General features: G+C 47.9%; 1 protein-coding gene across 1 annotated transcript in view; it reads left to right on the top strand.

Moving 5' to 3' along the window:
* The window catches only part of GPC3 (glypican 3), a 142,269-nt gene that overhangs the window by 106,306 nt on the left and 11,212 nt on the right, over nt 1–24,751 (top strand). Inside the window, exon 7 of the mRNA XM_036402387.2 lies at nt 9,802–9,955. Within this exon, the coding sequence (XP_036258280.1) occupies nt 9,802–9,955 (154 nt within the window). The remainder of the gene's footprint in view (nt 1–9,801; nt 9,956–24,751) is intronic.

Here is a 24,751-nt window from a genome sequence, read left to right as displayed (position 1 = left end):
GAGCTATTGATAGCAGATTTAACAGTTAATTACAGTTATTCTGGGCCTGGTTAATTGTATCAGGTGTCACCCTGTGCTGTGACTCAGGCTGTACTTTAATCAGTGGAGGTGTCCTCCCTGATGGGCCCAGTAACAAAGGACACAGCTCTCTGGTGTTAGTGGGATGTTAGGTAGTTTTCTCATGTTTTTCTCCAAAATTTGATTTAACATCAAGGTTTTTAAAATGTGGTCGAGACTGAGAGGGGACTGGGATTCAAAGAGCTTCATTGTTCAGAAGGTTACCTCTGGTCTTCTTGGCTGCAGAAGAAATCCAATTGCTTTTGTTCCTGAGAAAAAGCCTTGATAACAATTATGTTACTTTTGATTTGGTGTAAGTCTGCTTAGTGATGATGTTCTCAGGGGCAGGAGGAAAAGGCAGCACTGTCAGGCCTGCTGTGGGCACAGAGGGCCAGCTCTGTGAAATTCTGACAGGAATTTCCTTCTCCAGCCCCAGGCTGTGCTGTGGGAATGCGATGCCCAGCTGTGGCACGGTGTGCAGGCACTGTGGCACAAATGCCTGTGAGATTCCCACTCCTCCCTGAGCTGCTTTTTGTGCTGGGCAGGTTGGAGATGGGAATTTGTGCCACTTCCCCCAAGCCCTGTGTCTGCAGGGGAACAGGGCACACTTGTGGCAGATGTTTCCCCTGTGCTGGCAAACCCCATTCCCAGGCAATGGACCCTGTGGAGCTGATGCATTGGGGCAGGTGTAAATACCCCTCATGGCTCAGGAAACTCTTGGTTAAAGTTGTTCCTCATTAAACTTCTTAGCTTGATTTTGACCTGTGACTGGCTGCAGAGACTGGGTTGTGTTTTCATGCTTGTGCTGCCAGACCCATTCAATGAGAGATGGCCCTTGCAGCCCTTCAAACTGTGAGCAAAGAGAGAAGTTTGGGTTGCAGCAAGATTGGTTGTTGCCTGTTGCTCAGCTGTATTGCCAGGAGTGATATTTAAGAGAAGGAAATGTGCTTGGTTGGTTGGGGACGTGTAAGGAGATGCTGCTGATGCAGCAGGGTCAGCGAGGAAGTGGCAGCAGGTGGGAGTTTGAGGCATCAACAAACACCCTGATGGGCAGGAAGTTACCTTTTATTTTTGGCAGGACCCCTTGAATGCCTCCTGCCTATGGGTGGGAAAGGAGTTTACTGACCTTTTCCTGCAGCACATAATCTAAAAGCTGAGGGTGAGACTCACTGAGGTGCATTTCAGGGCTTCCTTTGTGAGTGTTGTGTCTCACTGAGGGAGGGTATAAAGTCACCAGCTTTGAACTTAATTTAAATCCTGAGTTGCTTCAGCTGTTCAGTTGGTGTCTGTGCATCTGTGTGTGGGAGAGCCACACCAGGCAGGGCTCCTCCTGCCTGCAGCTCCAGAGGCCTGAGCCTCGCTCTTGGGAACATTTAGCATCAGTGATGAGTTGCACCCAGTGTGTCTCCCATGCTGGAGCCTGGATGGTTGTTTCCTTATCCTGTTGGTAAACCCATCCTAGGTGCCAGTATTGACACTGGATAAGTTGAGTCCCTGGAGGTTTTTCTGATTTTTGCAAGCAGCATCCGTGCTCTGAACACAGAGGAGAGCTGAGACCTCACCCAGGAGCCAGTGCAGCCATCAGCTGTTAATTAGAGAGCAGCTGCCTGATCCTGCCTAGGTAATGGGTTTGGGGGTGTTTGCCATGGAGTCCTCATCCCCCTGCCTGATTTAAGTCTCTGCTGAAATCAACAGCTTGATAATTAACCCCACGTTGGGGTTGTCTTGTCTAATGGGAGATAACTGGCTTAGAAGGCAGCTGTTCAGTTCCCTGGGAAGCTCTGTGGACCAGGGCACATCTATCAGAACTGCTTGTAGTTGCTTTTTGGGCTTCCAAAGCCTTGAAGGGAAGTGAATGCAAAAGTGAAACTTGGAAAGAGCTGCCCAGGAGGGCAGGATGCAGCCAGGGTGACTCAAGCTGGTGTTCTGGCAGAAACCTCTGTGCAGCACAACACTGTGCACAAAAATACACCATTTGAGGAGTGCCTCTCCACTGGGAGCTTTTAGGGGAAAAGGAAGGCAGCTGGGGCAGGGGTTTGTGTTACAGAAAAAGAGGAATTAAAAAAAACCCTTCTAGCCCAGCTCTTAGTTGCTGTTTCCTACCTGGTGCCAAGGATGAGATGTTTGTCTCGCAGGCAGCCCTGCGGACATTGCTGACAGCCAGAGCCTGAGCCAAGAGAAACCTCCCAGCTGCTCCAACAGGCTGGGCTGGGCAGGAGGAGGCTGTGGGAAGCCCTGGCTGCTGCACCCCCTGCCTGGGTCACCTCTACAGACCCCGATCCCCTCTGCAGGACCATGGGGCAGTTACAGCAAATGGCTCGAGGTAGTGTGAGACCTGCACGTCCTTCCAGGTGCTCTTGCATCCAGGGCACCTTCCATCCAGGCCATCCCTGCTCAATGTCTGAAGGAGGTGGTGGATGGTTCCACCTCTGCCTATTTTGTCTTGTTTCTTGTGCTCCTGCTTTGCTTGTTGTCTCATGTTTCATCTTCTGGTGACGTGCACTTTGGGCCTTCCTGAGTGGTGTTTGGAACGAAGAGCGGGGTTCTGCTCCAACAAAACTAAACAAAATATGGAAAATATGGATAATAGCAGTGATGGGTCCTGGCCCATGTAGGCTCCCACACCCCTCCTTCACTCAGCTGCCAATGCCCTGGGGGCGGCTGCTTGAGAGGTGGAGAAATTGCTCATTTCTAGTGATGCAGGTGTAGGAAGGGATCCTGAAGGGCCAGCAATAGTTAAGGCTTGGAAGGGCAAAACAGGAGAAGAGGCTGTAGTAGCCCAAAGAGGAAAGCAGCATTTCTCCAGCATTGGCATTGATGTAGGGCTCAGGGGATGAGGCAGAAGCAGACAGGGACTGCCCAGGACCCCATCAGGCTGGGCTGGACCCCTCTGCCCTGCTCGGCACCCACACTGTCCTTCCTGCTCCTTCCTACAGCTGCACAAAAACAAGCTGTAAATATCTGGGGTGGAAGGGGAAGGAACTGGATATAAGGTGAGTAAGCTGATTGTAAAGCCTGAGTAATCTCTTTTTCACATGTGCCTGGTGATGAATGAGCATTTGTTCAGGCCAGGGAAGTGACACCTCCCCTGCTTGGGGGACTGCAGACAGGAGCTGGTCCCTGTGCCTGCCACGGTGCCACTGGGGCTTTAACCTCCACAGGAGCATCCAGTCCTGGGTATCAGCCTGCCCTCACCAAACCAGAGCAATCCATAATGCCTTGGAAGCCCTTCTGCTTCCAAAAGGGATTTACTGTCCAGTGCAGACTCGTGTTAATTACTGCCAGCACTTAGGAGTCTTTATCTGTCTTCCTTTCCCCATAGGGATGTTGTCAGTTTGGATGGCTAATCTGGAATTAAGCTGATGATCCATAAAGTAGGGCCACCCTTTGGTCAATAATTCACTTCTGTCACCAGCTTCTTTGTGCTATCAGGAGAGTGACCAGGAAAACTGATTTACTGGCAGCCAAGAGCATCTCCTTTGGAGCTGTGAAGACAGTGAAGTGGGTCCTGCTGTGCTGGTAAACCCTGAGTGATGCATGGTAGGGATTTTTCCTCTTCCAGGTATTTTGAGTGCTAGAATTAAAGACTAAAACATTTTTATGGCTAAGGAGCCACAATATAAACTCAGAGCTCACAACTTTAGTCAGCCACTACCATGGACTGGTGCAGAGCCACACAGCAAGAGTGACTCAAGATCAGTGTGTGGGGAGGGGATTCAGGGCCATCCCTTGCTCATCCTGCTCAGAGCAGGCAGGAGGTGCTGTCAGGGGCTTGTTCTGCTGAGTTCAGCTCCAGTAGCACAAAGCCTGTGATGTCTCAAAGGAGGCAGCACAGGGAAATGCAGGATTGGACTTTAGAGCAGCTGAGAAAATGGCCATGCCCAACTCATCATTTTTCCAAGCACTGAAAATTACTTTTCCATCTCCAAACTCTGCTTTCACTTTATTAACTTTTGGTTAGTGATCATTCTTTGTTCTGCTGAGCTTGAAGTAGGAGTTGAATGAGGAACAGGTTTCTTCTCTGCCATGTCTGTGCTGCCAAGGTGCAGCCAACTGGAAGGATCATAAGGAAACCACAATATAGATGTTCTCCTCCCAAAATGGGTTCTTCTGTCCATGGGCCAGCACTGTGATCAGAAGACCAGTGGTGCCTGCTGGTATGCACACACTCATGTATTCATTCTTGCTAGACAGAAGTATGGATCCTGGTTTTGCAGATATTTTTAAAATTTTAAATATCCTTATTTTCAAGTAGAGTTTGCTGCTTGGTACCAGGGAACACTGAGTTTTTCTGTAATATGTGTTGCATTTTGCTGCTGCCCAAGAGGGGGAAGGCTCTCTGGAGCTTGGAAAGAAGCAATGAAAAGAATTATGCTGTTGATGTTGCACTGGGTTTGTGTTGGTGCATGCTCCTGTGCCACCAAGGCGCCTCTCCACAGAGTGGATAAACCTAAGGGAGCTGGGAAATAGAAATGTGGTGTGGAGGGCACCAGCAATCTCAGGAGGGTTGGTTAAATAATAAAGCATTTGCTAATAAAAGAAAATTTTTTCCATGCTATTTCCAGGGCTAATAAGCAGAGGAAGTGGAGAGAATAGATTCTGCTGTTGCATGCTTGTGCACGATCAGGCCACCAAATTCAAAACACATGAGTTTTGAAAAAGTCCACAACTTCAGCCTTATAAAATGGGTTCCTTTCCCTGATTCTTGCCTGTGATCAGATAATGACCTTCGTAAGCAAAACAACCCCAGCTGTATTTCATAATGGGAATATACTTCTGTACATTGTAATGAGCTGTTAACAGGGAACAGTATCGTGTGAAAATCTGCACGTTTCCCATGATGCTGCCTTGATTCAAAAGCCACACATAAATTACTTGGTATTGCAGATTTCAAGGTCAGGATTGGCCACATAAGATCTAGTTTTTCACCCCCAAAACCCAATGTTTTTAGCAGGCTGGAATTTAAAATAGAAAAAGCTGATCTGTTGGGAATCTCAGGAGTTGTGAGAAGTACCTTGGTACCTGTGTCAGGTGCTTGAAAGTGTGTGGCTGGAGAGGGAGTGATGAAAGGGAAAATAACACCTTTGCTCCTCCAGAACTCCTCCTTAGGAGGCTCCTGAAGGAAGGCATCCTGAGCTTTGCAAGCAGTTGTGAGCTGGTGAAATTCACTGAGTTTTGGGAGGTTTCTAGCAGAGCCAGGAGCTGGTTTTCCCTGCTAGGATGAGTTCCCAGGGTTCCCTTCCTGATGCCAAGCAGCACACAGGCACATGGCTGGGGCTCCAGAGTAATTTCTGCACTGAAGCACTTTTTCTGCTGGACGTGAATACTTGATTATTAAGCATATATTACAATTCTGAATATTATTTTAGCTGTAAGTTTAGTCTCCATCCTCTCCAGCTTTTTAGGTTTGATCATATTCCAGAGGCTTACTAAAAACATGCAAAGAATTTCAGCAAAACTCTCTGGAACACTTTTTGTTAAATTCTTTCAGTCATGCAAGCTAAATTAAATGACAGCTCTGTCCACCAAAAGATTACAAATATCAATCAGACTTCTCCCCTAAACTTATGAAGGAATTAAATGTTTTTCTAAAAGTCTTCTATTCCCCTTAATAATCTCTTTGGCTGTTCTCTTTACTTTACATGTTTTTGAAGTGTGTTGAAAGGGATGATTTCTGCCCTAAAGGAGCACAGTGCTTGTAGCTTGCTGACAGTATTTAATCTGAATTTGTGGGCACAATTTTGGGTATTGCTCAAATTGATATTTGCAATACTGCGGGCTTATTTCCAAAAGGAGAAAATAGCTATTAAACTGCAGTCCAAGAAACATGATGCTGAGCTCTTTTCAGAGATGGGAGATTAATGATAAAAAAGTATGTTGCAGCTCCAACTGTTTATGTTAAAATTGGAAAAATAGGACCAGGTGGGCTCAGTGGGCTGGTGGGATGGGGAGCTCTGAGTAAAGTGGTTGTAAAGAATGAGGAGTTAAAAAGATTTCAGCATACAGTGGCCTGTCCAAGACAAGCTGAGTCATTACCCCACATCACTGCATCTGTTTTTGTCTGGTCACTGCGCAGTTATGAATAATTGTGTAAATCACGTGGGATGCCCTGGGGAGCTTTCTTAGCAGGCAGGCTCAGCACACCGTTCCCATCTGCCTCGTGTTTTAAGCTGCAGGGAGACCACAAGACCAGCCAGAGAGCCAAGATGGCCATGGAAACCAGATGGGACTGCCCCGTGTCCCTTGGAGTCCCTCCTGCCCACTCTCTGCCACTGCCCACCCAGAGGGTCATGGTGTGAGACTGTGTCCAGTTCTGGCCCCTCAGTCTGGGGAGGATGTTGAGATGCTTGAGCAGGTCCAGAGGAGGCAATGAGGCTGGAGAGGGGCTGGGAACACAAACCCTGTGAGGAACAACTGAGGGAGCTGGGGTTGTTCAGTCTGGAGAAAAGGAGTCTCAGAGGTGACCTTATCTCTCTACAGCTCCTGAAAGGTGCCTGTGCTCAGGTGGGGTTGGGCTCTTTCTCCAGGCAGCACTGACAGAACCAGAGGTCACCATCTCAAGCTGCACCAAGGGAAATACAGGTTGGATATTAGGAAAAGGTTTTTCACTCAAAGGGTGATAAAGTTCTGGAATGTTCTGCCTGGGGAGGTGGTGGAGTCCCCATCCCTGGGTGTGTTTAACAAGGCCTGGATGTGGCACTGGGTGCCAGGGTTTAGTTGAGGGGTTGGGGCTGGGTTGGACTCTTTGTTCTTGAAGGTCTCTTCCAACCTGGTCATTCTGTGATTCTGTGAAAGGGATGAGGTTGGAAATAAAACTGGTGGACACCTGATCCATTAGAAGTTGTAGTGGGGAGCAGGGTGAGTTTGTTGCCATGGTGCTTGAGTGGATGGGGGAGGAAAGGCCCTTGGAGGTGTGGGGATGTTTGTGCCTGGCCTCCCACAAAGAGTGCTCCCCTTTCCATCAGCTACATTACAGTGTATTTTTGCCATCATGGTTTAACAGAGAAGAGCAGATATGGCAGTAAACTCTTACAGCTGGGTGAGTTGTGGTTAAGTTAAAGCTATCTCACTGTTACATACCACTTCAGTGATCACCAGACTCTGTATTTTCCTGCCTCTTACCATGGGCTTTAAACCACAGGACATGAATAAACTGTAATGTTAGGGTGCAGTCAGCTCTGCTTGCTATTTAAGGATGGGGAATCCATGTTCAGTACACCAAATATAATTTCATAAAGCATGCAAACCATCAGGGAGCTTGTGGAGTGGTTGATGAGTGGGACTAGGGCTGCTGCTCTGGATGAAGATGAGACATCCAAGAGCATTCCTGGGTCTGCATGTACCATTGGAGTGGAGTGGGATTTCCACCCCATGCCTGGTCTCCTGCTAACTCTTCCAGTAGGTTTTGTGTCATGGGCTCTATTTCTCCCACAGGCAGCAGCAAAATTTAATTGAACCTCTCTGTAGTTATCAGCAGTTGGGGAGGGTGTGCCTGAGGATGGAGCTTTCCTCCTGGCAAAGGAAAGAGCAGTGTGGCAAAGGGATGTCACGTTCACTTGATCCAAAGTTGGGGCCCACGTGAGGTTTCTCAGAAAGTTCCTGTTTTATTGTGGCTACAAAGGCATAGAAATTGAGCTGCTAATTTATGGCATGCCAAGGAAAAAAGTAGTGCTACAAGAAATGCTCAGTTATTTTCATGTTTGAAAACACACAATTGAAAAATCCTGATTTTTTTCCCTTGCCCCCCACTGAGCTTATTAAATTTGAAAATATTCCAAAGCTTAATTCTCTCTGCCAGAAAGTTCCTCTGCTCTTTTGGGTAAGTCATGAAAGTTGGGCTGCTTAGTGGGGTTCTGTCTGGCTTGTTCTGTTCCTGGGATGTAGAGGAGTGAGGATCCCAGAGGGGAATGAGGGTCCCAGAGGGGGAGCGAGGATCCCACAGGGGAATGAGGATCCTGCTGCTGAGCAATCATGGCCCCTTCCAGCACGATGGGCTTGGGTTTTGGCAGTGGTGCACTGGGTTTGAACTGGTGTGTGTGCTAATTATTTAGCTGCTGTGCATGGCAGACCCTCATTCCAGCTCAGCTGAGGACTGCTGTTACTGGGGGCTTTGTTTGGAGGAGCAAAGTGCAAGTGATGGTGTCAAGGCTTGGCTGGTTGGCATGTTTGGTGCCTGGGTGAGATCCTTCCTGTGCTACCCCCTGCACTGCACTTGCCTTTTTGTTTGGGTTTTTTTTTGTTGGTTTTTTTTTTTTTTTTTGTGGTTGCACCATATTCTGCGAGAAGCTTGTAAATGTCTAAACAAAGTCAAATTCCTGAAAAGTGAACTTAACCAGCCTGAGCCAAAGCCTGTTGGAGGCCATGGAAGCACTGAATCCCCTGAGTTTTGAGGAGATGAGCTGCTGCCTGCCATGGGTGCAGCCACCATGGTTCTCACACCAGGCAGAGTCTGGCACGTGCCAGGGAGAGCCTTGCCCCAGCTGGGGAACCCAAAGGGGTCTCACATGGAGCCATTTGTTTTTCATTACGTTATGCTCCTCTAATATAAACACTGAGGTATGTGGACATTGCTGTGGACAGGGCGAGCCAGATGCCGAAGGCATTCCTCCAAGGCTGTATAAACTTCAGGAGATAAATATTTTAGAAACTGTTTTCTGAGGCTAGCATAATCGTTTAAAAATATAACCTAGATTCCAGATATTAAAAAATGCCTTGCAAGGCATGCATATTGCTGCAAGAGATGGAACTAACCAAACCCCTGAAGCATGTGGAAAGCTCCCATTTTGCAATATCTTCTCTGTTACTTTATCCTTTTCATTTTTTTTTCCTTAGCGCTGAGATTAAATTCAAGAAGCTTTTAACAGCAGAGTGGCAGTGATAGAAATTTTCAGCATATATTAACTAGCTGACTCACACTTTTTCAAAGGGGATCTGGGTTTATGATGGAGTAGCTGGCTGCTTTCAGCAACAGCAAAATCAGGAAAGTCAGTGAAGAGAGGAAGCTGATAGTTTATAATGTGTCTAATCCCTCTGTGTGCTGTGATGGGAGTGTGGGGAGCTCCCACCCATGTTTGGAAAATGGTCCTGACCCTGTGCTCAGGGGAAGCATTCAAGTCCTGTCTCAGGGATCTGCAAACTCTCACTGTTCCTTAGGACCCAGCCTTAAAACATCCTTTAAAAGATGCTTTCATTGTGTCACTTGGCTACCCCAAAAACTTTCACTAGCATCCTCTGTGCTTTAAGAGTGAGAAATGAGATTTTTAGGTTATGTTTGTGGGGTCCATGCAGACCTGAGAGATCTGCCATTTCCTTTCATGTGTTACATCTAAAATGGGAGAGAGAGAGAGTCCCTGAAAGCAGTGAGATTCCCTGAACAGAGGCTCCTCTTGCTACTGTGTTTTCCCCTGTCTGGCCTAACTTTGGACACGTGTTTTGTAGCTGACCCCAGAGCTTTGGTGACATTGGGGTCTGGCAGGGCTCATGTGATTCTCACTGGGTAGAAGCCCAGAATGTGGTTTTGCCTCCTCCTTTTGTTTCTTGCACTGAAGTTTTTTGTGCAGCTTTGTCCATGAATGAGCCTGAGCTCCTCAGTTCTTTGGCACAGGGAATGCTGGGGTCCTGTCCCACTGTCCTGGCTCCACTGAGTCCTGTCCCCCTGTGTCCCCTGCTCCCCCAGTGAGTGAGGATGAGGCAGCAGGAGGGTGGGGGGAAGCAGTGACTGACTGTGCCCCTCTTGTCTTCCAGCTGCTCAGAGGGATGACTTTGCCCCGTCGAAAAGCTCCAGGAAAAGCCACAGAGGAGGAGGAGGAGAGCGGGGACTGCGATGATGAAGATGAGTGCGGCAGAGGCTCTGGGGATGGAGAGCTGAGAGTGAGGAACCAGCTCCGCTTCCTAGCAGGTGATGGGGATGTGGCACTGCCCCTCTGAGGGGTGAAGGTGATGGGGATGTGGCACTGCCCCTCTGTGGGGAGCAGGTGATGGGGATGTGGCACTGCCCCTCTGTGGGGAGCAGGTGATGGGGATGTGGCACTGCACTCTGAGGGGTGCAGGTGTTGGGGATGTGGCACTGCCCCTCTGTGGGATGCAGGTGTTGGGGATGTGGCACTGCCCCTCTGAGGGGTGCAGGATTTGGGGATGTGGCACTGCCCCTCTGAGGGGTGCAGGTGATGGGGATGTGGCACTGCCCCTCTGAGGGGTGCAGGTATTGGGGATGTGGCACTGCCCCTCTGAGGGGTGCAGGATTTGGGGATGTGGCACTGCCCCTCTGAGGGGTGCAGGATTTGGGGATGTGGCACTGCCCCTCTGACGGGTGCAGGTATTGGGGATGTGGCACTGCCCCTCTGAGGGGTGCAGGTGATGGGGATGTGGCACTGCCCCTCTGTGGGGTGCAGGTGATGGGGATGTGGCACTGCCCCTCTGTGGGATGCAGGATTTGGAGATGGTGTGGGGAGCTGCTCCTGGGGCCTGCTCAGGTGCACCCACTGCAGGCACCCCCAGTGCCCTGGCCCAGAGCTGCAGACACCCCGAATTGTCCTGGCTGGCCCTGGTGCCGGTCCAGGCAGCAGCTGGAGAAGAAATACCTCTGCTTTTGCAGGCTGGTTCTGTAGGGGTGTATTGAGTGCAGCCCACTGGAGAGGATTTGAGGCAAGGTGAAAATCTGATGTAGGTCTCAGGTCACCCTCTTCTCTCCTTCCCAGAGCTGCCTGCAATCCTGAGATTGGAGATGAGCTTCTCATCTTCCTGGAGGGCACCAGAGAGTCAGGAAGGCTTGTTTGAGTGCAGTAAATGATGTTTATTTATGATGTAGGGTTTAGAAACCCCCAATGACTTTTTGCACGTACCTCAGGCTCCTTTTGCAGAAGTGATTTAGGTACTTGGAAGCCTAAAAATTGCTTTGCTCACCAGTGTGAGTCATGTCCTTGGTTCCTGTGAAAGCAGCCCTGAGGCACTGCTGCTGTTATTAATGAGGCAGCCCCTGGTCACCCATTGGGAGGAGAAGGCAAAGGACCAGTGGTGACCTGGGCACTCACTCGTGCTGCTGGTGTGAGCCTTCTCCTCGGCCCTCTGAGCTCTGTGGAGCTCAGCAGCATCTCCTGGTTTGTTTTTGTGAGCAAGCCCAGGCTGTTGGAGGCTGTGTCCAGCAGGGATGAGCAGTGCTGGGTGCTGCTCTGTGGGCTGGAGGCTTGGCCCGCTTGGTGCTGGTTCCAGTGCTACATGGTGCTCTTTGAGAGACCAGACAACTGAACCTGGATAAAATCAGCTTTGCAGCTTTGAAGTTTAAAAGGCAAATTTGGGCTCCTAAATGAAGCACAGATGTTTATAAATTCCCTCCCATTGGTCTGGGATAATTAAAATATCCTTAATGAAGTGAGAGCTGAAATATTAAATGCCAGTCTCATATCAAAGATTATTGGCATATTATGTAAAATGCATAAAATACATATATTCAGATATTAAGTAAGGGAAAGAAAAGACTTTTCAAGTCCTCCACTCCAAGTCTGAAAGAGAAACACAGAATTTTGAGAGGGCTAAAACGCACTTAATTTCATCCAAGAACTAAATAACAAAGTTTATGTTAAAGAAACACACAGGTGATTCACAGTGTCCTGTGCTGAGAGCAGAGATATGTGTTTCATTTTCCATGATCTTTGTGTCACACCTTGATGTTATTTTTAATGTGGTTCTAATTTCCTTTTAAAGCCTTCCCCACACTATCAGCAGTGATCTCTGAAGTTGGATATGTGATCCTTTCTGCCTCTGGTTTAATCACTGCATTGATCTCCCTGGTAACTTGCCTCTCTTGTCACTGTGGTACAGAACATGCAGCAGGAGAGGAGGACTTGTCCTGTTTGCTGCTGCCTTTGCTGTGGGATGGGCAAACATTAACTTTAGAGCAGTTGTGTCTCTCTGGGGCATGGGGTTCCTGGCAGGTAAAATCTTTCAGGTTGCTGAGAGTGTGGAGTTTGTCCAGCAGAGCTTTAAGGCCCTGACTGAGCTCAGAGAGCGTGAGCTGTGATGTCAGGGAGGCTTTCTTCCTTGCTTGCCCATGCCATGTGCTCTTTTTTTGTGTTTTGCTTTAGAGCAGAGAGGTGAAGCTCATATGACAGTGACAGAATCCTATTTGCTTGGTATTGGATATAAACTGTGGCTCTGTTCAAGTTTTATGTTGGAAACCAGCCCAGGAAAAGTTGCTGATGGTGTGGAAATACTAATTTTCAACATTTTTGAGAATGAGATTTCTTTTTACTTTGAAAGGGTATTTTTCAATTAATTTTTTTCCATCATATCACATGTACATAGCAAGAAATAAAAGGGACCAGAAACCATTCCACATTCCCCCCCCTCCCCCCCCCCCAGACTTCCACAAATTCTAAATTTTAGGGTAGCATGCCCATTTGAAACGATGCCAGGCTTTGAAATCTGGAAATAGTTTAAATAGTTTACAAAATGAACTTTTACATTTAATGTGGCTTTATCTCTCTCCTTCCCAAGGTGGTTACCCTGTAATAGAGGCAGAGGGGATGGGAGTGGCTGGGGTTGTGTTGCTGAGCAGGGGTTTCATCAGGATGTTCTGCAGTGTTGGGGCAGGAACATGGATGGCAGGCTGTGCTGCAGTGCAGTGCTCAAACCCAGAGCCCCACCTGAGCATGTTTGAGTCCCCCTGCTGACCCTGAGGGCTGGGGGCACAGTTTGGGGCTTTCCCTCCTTTTCTCAGGTGCTTTGTTCAGCTTGAGCAGGTTGGCAGTGGAGAACTCCTCCCTTCAAAGGGTTTCCCAAGCCTTGCAGAGGGACTTGGTGATGCCTTGAGGAGGAGGAGAGATGAGTGTCCTGGGCTGGCACCGATTTTGGCTGTTGGTTGAGTGAAAACATGGGCAGATTTTGCCACCTCTGAGGTCCTTGCATCTCCAGTGGGATTTTCTCCTGCTCCCCAGTGTGGGTCCTGCCAGCTAACTGCAAACATCTGCTGGGCACTGGCCTCACCAAGATGTCCCCTCAGAAAGTCTTGAAAATAAGGAGATAAAAAAAGAGCAAAAGAGGGGGGGAAAAAGTCAGTCTAAAATACAGACTAGTTTTGATTTATCGCCTGTTGTATAAAATGTAACCTTTGTTTCCTATTTATAATGAGCCTGTAGTAACTGGACAGTCAACCTAAACTTTAATGATTTAAACATACTTGTAAACTGTCAAGTCAGAAGTTTGTGAGTGACTATAAACATATGTTGGTGAGCCCTATATGCTAATAAATTCATTATTATGTTGCCCCAGTGGGAAACACAGAGATGGCAGGCTTTTTTTCATGATAGGTCTTTTATTGTTTGTCACATCTGCAACACATTAAGGGTTTTGAAGGCAGATGATGTTTACAATAAGGGGGAGGGCTGAAAACCTCCCAGCTCAGAGAAAGAGTGCATCCTGTTTGTCAATGGAGTACCCACGGAGCCGGCACCCTGGCCATGCAGCTCTAAAAATAGAGCTCTGTACTTATATTTATGCCACTCCAATGGCAAAGCATGTCTGCCAGTGAATTATAGCATTTCCCCCCAAATTATGAGTCAGTGCAAATGTCTTCCAGGCTGTGTGATGCAGACATGTGCTCTCAGCCTGCTGGGATCAGCCATCCTGCACCAACAGGCACCCAAAGGAAAGGAGCCCAGGGTGGTTGGTGCTTTGCTGATGCTCCAGCCAGCCACTAATGAGCTCACCTGGGGTGTGCTCACTCCAGATGCCACTTGGAACCAAAGAGGTTGTTCCCAGTGAGCCTGAAATTAAAATATGGATGCTGGACAGGCTCCTGTGCCAGATGTGGGCTTTATTAAATGCTGGTGGAGAGGAGGTGCAGGCGTTCCAGGGGCTTTGCAAAGGTGGTTTGGTCCAGCTCAGCTGTGCCCCTGGGCTTCTCACAAGCTTTGCTGGGAGGAAAATATCTGTTTTAGTAGCTGAAGCACCCAGAGAACATTCTGAACAATCCAGCAACTTGGGGAAGGGGTTGGGAGTTTGAGGGGAAGATTTACTCTTCCAAAATATCTGTGTTAGGCAGCAACAAAAGTTGTCTTGGGAACAGATGGATTTGGCAGAATTAAGTAGAAATAGTTTGTCCTGGGAAGGGAAGTTGGCCTCATCCCATGAGATATGTAAGGATAGATGTGTGCAATAAAAATATATAAAGATGGCTCTGCAAGTTTGTGTGTGTAAAACAGCTCCCCTGCCTGGCTGCTCCTGCTGCAATAACCTGCAGTGAGTTTTGCTCTCAGCTGTCCCTTGGCTATTTCTAAGCCCCCAAGGAAGCCCCAAGTTCTCCTGTGCCCTGCCCATTTGCTGCCAGACCCTTTGTGGGTTTCCTGCACTTCATGCCATACCTGGGTGCTTTTTGAAGAATCAGCACAGTCTCCCCCTTCACCCACCCAGATCTGTAACTCTTTAGTGACTTCTAGTTTACTTTGCCACTGATTTATCCTCGTGGCAGGGTTTTTTTTTCTGAGTACTACTCTCATCATCAAATTGCAGCCTTGAATATTGCCTCTGAGCTGGCCAGGTGGGGTGTCTTCCCAGGTGGAAAGGCTGTTTGTTGGCAGCCCCTTTTTCCATGTTACAAACGCGGAGTTGCTTCCAAATGGGAATTTGGGGTGCACATCACAGGCAGGGGAGGTCTGTGTGTGTGTGGTGGCTGTGCCCTGTGTGGCACAGGGTGGGATCCCTGTGTTTCTGTCTTGCACCACGTTTTTGGAGCTGTTCTGAAACCCTGTGAGTTGCAACTTCCATCCTGTTCTGCTCTCAAACAGCTCCCAATGCCCAGAAAAGCATTCCATGTCTTAGAAATCTCAGTGCTGAAATGTTCCTACAGCTCAGCCTTTGGTGACCTTCCTCCCTTCCCCCTGGCCTCTCCAGGCTTTATTTCAGGAGGGTGCCATCAATCCAAGCTCCTTCCCTCGGGCTGCTCATTTTGGGATCACACATGCACCAGGGGGTTTCCCTGTCCAGGTGGAGGCTGTGAATGGCAGAGGGGGAGGCCAGACAAGGTCACTTTGGCTGCTGCCCTCCTGGTTTCTGCTGCTCATTTCTGTGGGAAAAGTTCCTTAGGAATGAGCATTTGTGCTGGAACAGGGGATGCTCCCAACCTGGGAATAGCAATCAGAGTCTGCCCAGGCTCACTCCATGTGTGTGCTGGGAGACAGATGAACATCAGTTAAAATATTTACGAGATGATGCATTCCCATCCTTTATGGGAATAAAGAGCAGTGATCCCTGCTCTGGCAGTGCCTCCAGGGTGCCCCTATCCCAGCACCTGTGGCTGCTGCTCTGCTCCATGGACTGTTCATCCCTCTGCTGAGCCAGGCATTCTCAAACCCCCAAATGCCTTCTAAAACACTCCTGCCACAGGTGGGAGACATCCCCATCTGTGTGGGTGTTGCTGACAGTGCAGGGCCACGTGGCTCTTGTCCCATCCTGATGAACAGCCTGCAGCCTTGGATGGCCCTAATGACAAATATGCTGTGTGCAGTACCAATATTTACTGTGTGTGCCTCAGCAGGGCCGGCCTGTCCTTGGCTCAGGCACTGCCTGAGATGGGTTGGATTGACACAGCATCCTTCCCATGGGCATTTCTATCTGCTAAAAGCCTTAGGGCTTCTAACTACCATTTTAGTGGCAGAAAATTACTTTTTTTTTTTCTCTCCAAAGAGAGTGAATGCTTGACTGAAGCAAGGATAGCAGAAACATGCTGTTTTACAAGGCATTCATCCTGTCCCAGGGTGAAAAAATGACAAGGCCAAATGTCAGCTAGATTATCCTGATGGAAGAGCTGGAATTGTACAGACTGAAACAGTGCAATAGTCTGATTATTGCTGTTCTATTTCAAATGTTTGTGTTTATTGAGCTTTTCTTTTAATGAAGGTCTGGTTGAAAGTCAAGAATTCATCATCATTGTCTAAATAAAACCTAAAAGATGGAGAGGGAGTCACATGTAGCAGTTGACTGACCCTCTAATTGAGTGGCAAGTTCATTAATTTACTTCTGACGTCAGCAAAAAATGATTTTTTTTTTATTGACAGACTGAGAAAATTATTGGTGGTGTTTGGAGGAGGACTTGTTCATAGCATCCTTCAGCTGGCTGTGCTGCTGTGACTCTTGCAGGCCTCACACTGTACACAGTGTGTACATTTGGAAGGGTTCTTGTGACCTCTGTGCCCTGAGTTCCTCCAAAGAAACACTAATTCCATAACTGAAGAAGTAGAAAGTCATCATCAGAATTTGTGCTTTGAGAAAAGCTACATATATGCAAAAACCATCTATGGAATCAGCAAGTAAATCCACTGGGCATATTATCCCATGGTTCTAGCTTTTTTGTTTGTTTCAATTTCACTTCAATTTTTAATTGTTTTTTAACTTTTTTCAGTGTTGTGCTTACAGACCCAAGTCCATCTGAGCAATTTGTATCTGGTATTTTTTTAGGACTTCCTCTGTCTTGGTCCATTCTGACCCAAAGCAAAGAATGATGCACCATATTTTAAAGAGCTGAATCAGAGGAGGGAATATTCATAAATCACATGATGCATCACATTCCCAGTGTGAGCTGGTCTGAATCCTTCTTTGGGAAGGTCTGGCTGGTCTGTGGGCTCAGTGTGGAGTGACTGGTGAGGCTGAAGGGCTGGAAATTCACTAAAGGTCAGATGAGACGGTGCCTCTGCTGTAACACAAAAATGTGCCAAGGTCTTTGGGAGTCTGGGACTGCTCATCACTCCCAGATGTTTATAATGCCAGTCTGCTGGCAAAGGGCTCACCCTCTAGTTAGGCTGCAAGTTTGAATAACAGCTTGTACTGTGCCAGGGTGTCTGAGGAGATACTTTTCAACAGTGTAATTTGGGAGCTAATGTTTCTTTAAATTGTTACTGAGTGCAGCATCTTACATGACTGAACACCTCAAAACAATTTCAAGTATGCAAAAATGTGCCCAGTTGCAGTAGTGATGGCCATATTTATCCTTAAAGGGTGATGAATCTGTTTTTTGTGGCTGAAAAGACATGAATTCTGATGAAATTGGGAAACACAATTCCTGACTTGGATGCAGCCTTGCTTTTTGGTTTGGTGGTTTTTGGTTTTTTTTTTCCTTTTTGCTGTTTTTCCTTGTGGAGAGGCAAAATAATTTAGCTGGTTTTCTTTTTAAGGGACAACAATAAAGGTATATTTCAGACAGAAGCAGATCAGGTGCTACTTGCTAAAGGCTCAACAAGATAACCTTACACTGATAGTCAGGGCTCTGTATCTGCACATTTTGTTGTACAAAGAGAGGTTTGTCTGAGAGCCTGATAACAATATAACATGTTGATTGACTTTTCACATAGGAGAGGGTGTCCCTTTCATGAGCGGCTTGGCTCTTGCTAATGCCTCACTGCAGGTAAGCTGATAAGAGAGATTATGGGATGTAATAAATGAGGCTGCTGGGCACAGTTGTTGTGGGAGAGGGCTCTGGCCCTGGAGTGGGCCCCAGCTGTCCTGGCTGATGTGTGTGCCCAGCACTTGTGTCAGAGTGCCAGCACTCAGCCTTCAGACATCACAGGATGCCCTGTGGGCACGGGGCTGGGCCCTCCCTCTCCCAGAAAATGTCCTCAAGGCCAGCTTGGACGGAGTCTGAGCAGCCTGCTGCAGTGGAAGGTCCCTGCTCATGGCAAGTGTGGTGGAACTAGATCATCCTTAAGGTCCCTTTCAATGACAAAAGAAGACAAGAACCAAGGACTATAAAACACATCTGCCCAAGAAGTGTCCTGGGGAGATGCAGCTGTGTCCATGAATGTTGGGCCAGGTGTCCTTGTCTCATTGAAAGTGCTTAGGAGGAGGGCCTGGTGTCTCAGCTGTGGCTGCTGCTCTGCTGTCCATCCTCTTGCCCTGAAGATGTCCAGGAGAGCAGATGCTGTGTCAGGTGGATCATGGAAACCCTCACTGGAAACATTTTGGGTACAACTTTCAGAGCACTTTTTGAGCCCTATGTGGAACAAGATGGGGAATGCTCAAATTCTCCAGGCTGCCTTAAAAAGCCTGACCTCTTGGTTCCCCTCCTCAAATTTGAACAAATGTGTTTGTTTTTGTGCAGGTGGTTATTGTGGCCATGACCTGGCAGTGTGAGTTGTAGCATCACATTGTGGTGTGAGCAGCCAGGAGCTCTGGGGAGCTGGAGTTGGCTTAGATGTGGTTGAGTGAGAGTCTGCATGGCAGCATCTCCCTGCCTGCATCCAACAGGTCCCTACATGCTGCAGACAGCAGCACTGCACTCTGAAAATTAGTTTTTACATCTTTCCATAAATATAAATGTACATGTCTATGAAATAATCAAGCCTGATTAAATGTAGCTCTGAGCTGAATATCTGGAAGATGTTGGGATCTGGATGTAACCTGGATGGAGGAAGAGGCATTACTTGAGATGAGGTTTTTAAAATTAAATCAGTGGACAGCCCATGCTGGACTTGTGCACAGACCTGGCCACAGAGCCTGTTGCTGGTTGCTGTTGGTCCCCAGAAGAAAGAAACACAGACCTGCCCAGAAGGCAGCCTCTTTTTTAGTCCTTGCCAAAAAGGTATTGGAAAGGGGAATAAGGATGCTTCTCTAGAGAAACCTCCTAGGATCCTGGTCTTTTAATCCTCATTTCTGTCTCTCTTCTCACCCCTTGCTTTGCAAGTGAAAATAGTATGAATTTGGGTCTGGCCTGCAAATCACTCATCAGTGGGTGCATTACCAGGACAGGATCAATTACTGAGTCAACACTGCTCCGTGTGCTCCAGGAGCAGGGGATCCATCATGTGTCAGGCAGGAGCTCTCCTCGGCTGGTGTGCATTATCCTGAGCTGTGCACGCACATCTGCTGGGGCTGACACCAGCAGTAACATGAACTGAACCAGGTGTGTTTGCCTGAGCAGGGCTCCCCTGATTCCCAGGTGTATCTGCAGCAGATCCTGACCCCTGGTGCTGGGATGGATGAGCTGTGAGCTGGAGGAGGGGTGTCCCCCTTCCCACGGACCTGCCACCTCCTGTGCTCTGCCTTCCCCTGCATTCCTGCCCTGGGGCTCTCACAGCTCCACGCAGGGCCCAGATGGGTTTCTGCCCCTGCAACAAATTTCAGGCAACCAAGTGGTTCTGGAGTCTGCTGGCTTTGCCAGCTTTTCTGGGGCATCTTCCCGGGGGCAACAGTGCCTTGGCTTCAAAATTGAATCTCCCCTCATGTTGCTTTTAGGGCAAGCCAGAAACTTTCTGATGGGAGACTTTGTGTTGCAAATTGCCTCTGCTGGAACTGGGAGGCAGTGAAGCTTGCTGGAGCTTTGGATGGGATTTTCTTGTTTTGGAATGAACTGAAACATCTTTCTGTGCCCTTGCAGCAGGGAAGTGAAGCAGCAGCAGCCTGAAGCACAAGGTAATGCTGTCTGCTTTCACTCCACAGCAGCTTCTTGTCTCAAAGTCTGCTTGAAATTACATTTTTAATTATACCAGAGGGGAAAAAAAACCCCAAACCCAAATGAATTTATTGACTTTGTTGGAATGGTATGTCAGTTTGCCTTTTTAAAATTTTGTAAATTTAAACAACAAAAAATTTGGACACGTTTTGCTTTTGTTCTGCTTTGGAGCAGTAGCACATTCCCCCTCTTTTATGGGAATGGAAATCTGGCATGTTGACCAGCTTCTGTTGTTTCAGAAAGTGTCTTCAATGGTATTTGGGGCTCTCAATGACATCTTGCTGTCTGTTCCTGCTTTTCATTTGCTCTTTGCTTCCCGTGGGACCTGGGACGATGCTCTGCCCTCCCCTCCTGCAGGAGCCTGGGGCTGTGCCCAGAGCTGGAATGCAAACCCAGCAGCACCTTCCCTTCCCCACACCTTCCTTCTTGGAAGGTGTGTCCCTGTTTCTGTGGATCCCATCTCCAGGCAGGTGGGAGCTGCTGCCTTGGGCTGGCTCTTTGCTGGGTGCAGAGGGACCCTGTGCAGCACTGAGTGCTCATGGTGCTGCTGCATCCCTTGGTGGTTCTGTGATGTGTAGGGATGGGTGGTTTGCACTGGCAGGTACTGCTGGCTGCTGAGCATCAGGTTTGGCAGCTGGACAGATTGCCAGGGCATCTGTCACTGCCTCAGTCCAGTGCAGGAGTCCCAGCAGGATTTCTAAAATGTAAATTACAACTGCAATGTGAGACACATCTTTTTGCTTTGCTGTTTTTTTCCTCCCTCCTTCCTGTTTGAATTCAGTATCTTGAGTCTAAAAAATTGCTGGACTCTAAGCTATTTTGCTTGTGTTTCATGGATACTGGAGACACTTCCTGCACAGGGAGGCAGACATCTGCTCCAGCCTGTTTTTGGAGTTTTTTGTGTCAGACAGCCTGCAGTTGGCAGGTGGGAGCCAGTGGTTATTATCAGAATCTGAGTAATATCCTCTGTCTCCTTGATATCTCTCTGCCGGCTGCTCTGCAGCTTTGGTATGTTTGCTTGTCCTCTTCTGGTTCTCTGTAGATCATTCCAGTAAAAAGTAAATAAAAAAAAGGCTGTGTGCTCCCCAAAGTCATCACAGAACACAGCCTGCAGTATCTCTTCTCTTGTCCACATAAATCACTGCTAAGGCATGTGCAGGGAATGTGAAGGAATGCATTTATACCCAAAACGCTCCCCTCTCCCCTTCCCTGTGGAAGCAAACTCCCCCCTTGTGCTCCAGTGCCTATTCTTAGGGAGCATCTGATGCACCATCACCTCCTGTGTCCCTTCCTGACTCCTGTAGCTTTATTTGGGCTGTGGTGCCAGTCAGGAAGCTTTGCCCTGCACAGTTGGAGTCTGGCAGCTCTTGTGGGGATGCTGGTTTGGATTTGCCCTTCCCACCCCTCATTGGCTTTATTTACCCCAGAATCATCAGGGATGCTCCCCAGCCACTGCAGTACCAGAGCTGAATGTTTTTCCTGGGCCTCAGACCAGTCCCCCAGCTCTGCTGACCTTCTTGTTTGCAGTGGATAAATACCAGCTGGTGGGTCAGGTTTTGATCTTGGAGGTTCAGCTGACGTCTTTCCCTCTCTTTGGCTTCTCTTGGTGTTTTTTTGTGGCAGCCCTGAGCAGCTGCAGGCAGCAGAGATGGTGCAGCACCATGGGCAGAGTGGGTCTGGTGCAGCCTGGGGTTCCCAGCTATAAATAATTCCTCTGAACTTGGCCCTCAGGTGCCTCTGGGCTTCAGCACAGCCTCAGTCTCTTGTTCATACTCTCTGGTCTGCTGGGCCAGACACCTAATATTATTAGCAGACACTAAATAGGTCTCTCTTATTTAGTGGCCATAATTTATTAAATCAGGCAGAAGAGCTCTGGGAAGAGGAGAGCTGGAAAAGGGAGCAGAGCAAGCTGTGAGTTTGTAATTGTCTGGATCAGGCCCCTGGAGATCCATGTGATCTGTGCACTAGAGGCAGTGCTATTGCAGTGACTCATAAACAGATGTGCCCAATTTACATTGCAGCTTAATACCTTTGTTTAAAAAAAAATTGCCCTTTTTAAAAAGACAAATGTGTTAAAGCAGATGTTTCCAGTAAAACAAATACTTGTGTGATTTACAAACAACTTCCTACCGCCAGAACTCATTAGAAAATGTGGAAAAAAGAAAAATAGTTCTGTGTACCCAAAAAAATCCCAAAATAAGGACATAGCAAGGCAGTATTGCTACACACTGAACAAAAATTACTGCTGTGCTTGGGTTGGAAAGCAAGAGGTTAGAGCCTTATTTTGGTTGCTAATAACTAAGATTCACCCTGACCAGTTGCTTACATTCAGGAGCAGAAACCTGTCTGTAAAAATACTTAACCAGCTTCTGTTATGTAGGATAGAGGGTAACTGGGACCACTATATGGGATTGCCTGGAGGCTCCTAAATCCCCTCCATCCCATTGAAACCTGCACGGGGGGACTGGATGGCTGCAGGATGGCACTAACCCTAAAGCAGAGCTGACAGGCCCAGCCCCTGGAGCAAGGCTTGCTCTGAGGAATCCCTCCCTGGGCATCTCCCCACAGCAGGAGGGGATGCACAGGGGGGTTCTGTGCCTCTGCTTCACTGCAGCTCAGGTGTGCCTGCTCCCCTGCTGCTCCCAGCTTTTGGGAGGGCAAAGGCAGGCATGCCCTGAGAAACTCCTGCTGTTCCAGGTCTCTCTGAATTTGCCTCCTGCCCTGCAAGCCCAGCACTCCTGTTTCACTTTGACACCCCATGCGGCCTTAATGGATTTCCCAGGCTGCAGCTCCAGCACAGCCACCACTCTTTGTCAGCTGCAGGGGCTGGCAATCCCCCTTTGCCTTCCAGCTCTCTGCAGCACAGGTATCATATTTTTTTAATGCATTTGTTGCAAAAGAAACAGGGACAGCAGATGTTTGTGGGTTGGCAGGCTGCTCCTCTGCATCCATTGTGAGTGCTCTGGGCAAGTGGCTGGTCCAGCTTCTGAGAGGACACAAAGTCATCCAGGCAGATGGAAAGATGGGGAGGCATCCAGCAAGCCTGAATGGAGCAGAACAGGGGAATCAGGAGCAGAGAGGGTTTTGTTTCTTTCTTAGAGCACTGCAGGAGAGTGACCAAGGCTGTGTCACATTGTGTGGGTTTGTTCCAGTGGAGGATACCAGCTCAGCAAACGCTTCAGTGAGGGTGGTTGCTGCAGCATCTTGGGGTGCCTGCATGTTGGGGTGCCTGCCCATTGATCTGCTTCCCGTGGGACTGCTGGGGGTGCTTCTTGCAGCTGGAGAAGCTGGAGGATGGGCTGGAGGATGTCTCACCCAGGAATGGTCACACAGCAGCCCAGCAGCCAGGGGCACACAAGGAAACCACCAGGATGGTGTGAGCAGCTCCTGTTACTTCTTGTGGGTGTCTCATCAGGGCTGTCCAGTTTGTTATTAGGAAAAATGACTGCTAATGTCAGGGACTCTTGAGGAGAAGCAGGGACTGGGTGGATGCCCTGGACTGCTCCTCGTCCTCCCTGGTGTGTCAGCTTTCCCTGCCTTGCCATGAGGAGCGATCCACAGCCAAACCTGGAGTGGCTGCCTGCCTTCCCAGGGGGATCTGCTGGGACGTGTCCAGAGGAATTGAAAGTGTCCTGGGGGGAGGATTCTGCTGCTTCAGGGCACTCAGAGGTGCTTTTCTCAGCTCTCCTGTCAGTGTTCCTGAAACCTTGCCACAACCCGGCTCAGTTTTAGCCATTAGTGAATGGAGGCTTGTGCTTGGCTCTCAGGGACCAGAAGGTTTCAGTGCTTAATTAATTTCTTCAAAGTGGAGGGTGTAATTAATGCCTGGGGTGTGCTTTGAAACCCTTGAGTCTCCTGGGCAGTGTGAAATCTGGTTTGGTCTATGAAAATCATCTCTGGCCAGCCCCACACGCCAGGCACGGGCATCTCAGCATGGCCACTCATCCTGTCACAGGCCATGGGGGTCTCCTGGTCTCTGCTGGTGCTGTCTTGTGGAGGGCCACGGGCAGATGTAGCCCAAAATATCTTGTTTCCCCTCTGTGCTGACAGTCCTCAGCCAGTGCAAATTGTCCTGTGGAGCCAAATGGAAAAAAAAAGTCCCCTAATTCCTTAAATAGGGAGCATCTCTGCTCCTTCCCTGCTATGCCACAGAGAGTTTTTTGATCTGTTCCTGAATTCCCTTTGTTTTTCAGCATCTTCTTCAAAGAGGGAAAATTGTCACTAGTTGCTTTGTGCTGGCTTTAGAGTTAACCATCTTTCAAAGTCTAGGGTTAAAAATTGATATATTTTGGCAGCTTAGGAAAGCTTAGGCAAATTTCCTTCCTGATATCTATAAAGCTTTTTTTTTTCTTACTGTCAGCATTGTTTTTGTGGGTGTTAAACATGAACATAAAGGAGAATGCAACAGATTGCAGGTATGTCAAGTTCCAGCACAATCAACTGCCATTATTTAAAGAAGATGCTTTTAACCAAGTCTTTAAAATTCCCTCCTCATCTATCAGTTTTCAGGTGTATAAGTGCACAGAATTGCTCCCTGTCCCACCCCCTTGTGACACCATCATTCACACTCTGGGTGATCCACAGACATTTTACACCACCAAGCATTAACAGAAATAAATTAACACTTTAAAAGCATAAGTGTTGTATTTCATAGGAGTCAGGCAGGATATTTGGAAGGGAAAGAAATGTAAATGGAATGAAATTCTTAAGCAAGATTATTGATATGACAGGACTAAAGAGCTTGGGATTCTGTGAAAAGTGCCTCTTTTCATCCCTCTAATAAGTCCATTACTTGCACTCGGGAATATTTTAAGGTCCTTTTCATGCTGACTCTGGAGTTGAGCATGCTTTGCATTTCAAGCTTTGTCTATGAATCAGTAGAAGCCAAAGTTATTTCTGCTTTAAAATAACAGGAGCAGGGAACAGCTAATCTCTTTTCATTCTGAGTCCTTACATTATTTTACTGGACAGAGTTTGTGTTGGCTACAAAACAGGGCATTCACAAAATCTATGAGAAGGAATTTAGTCTAAGAATGAAGCCTAGATTGCAGTATGCATAAAGACTCCTTTTCCTAAGGCCATTAAGAAATTCCAAATCTGAGCTATTTTGAACAGTGACATTAAATTAGCCTTGCTAATTCCAGTAATTCAAGCCGATAGCTGAGTTTACAAATCTACTAGATGAGGCCTTCCCATAATTACAATCTCAATGTGCTTTTCAGCTAAGGTGAGTTGGCACAAAAAAAAAAGATAAATAAA

The sequence above is a fragment of the Molothrus ater genome, chromosome 14 (genome assembly GCF_012460135.2).
Source record: "Molothrus ater isolate BHLD 08-10-18 breed brown headed cowbird chromosome 14, BPBGC_Mater_1.1, whole genome shotgun sequence".
Taxonomy (NCBI): domain Eukaryota; kingdom Metazoa; phylum Chordata; class Aves; order Passeriformes; family Icteridae; genus Molothrus; species Molothrus ater.
Note: the sequence above shows the minus strand (reverse complement) of the source record. Positions and strands in the feature narration are given on the sequence as shown.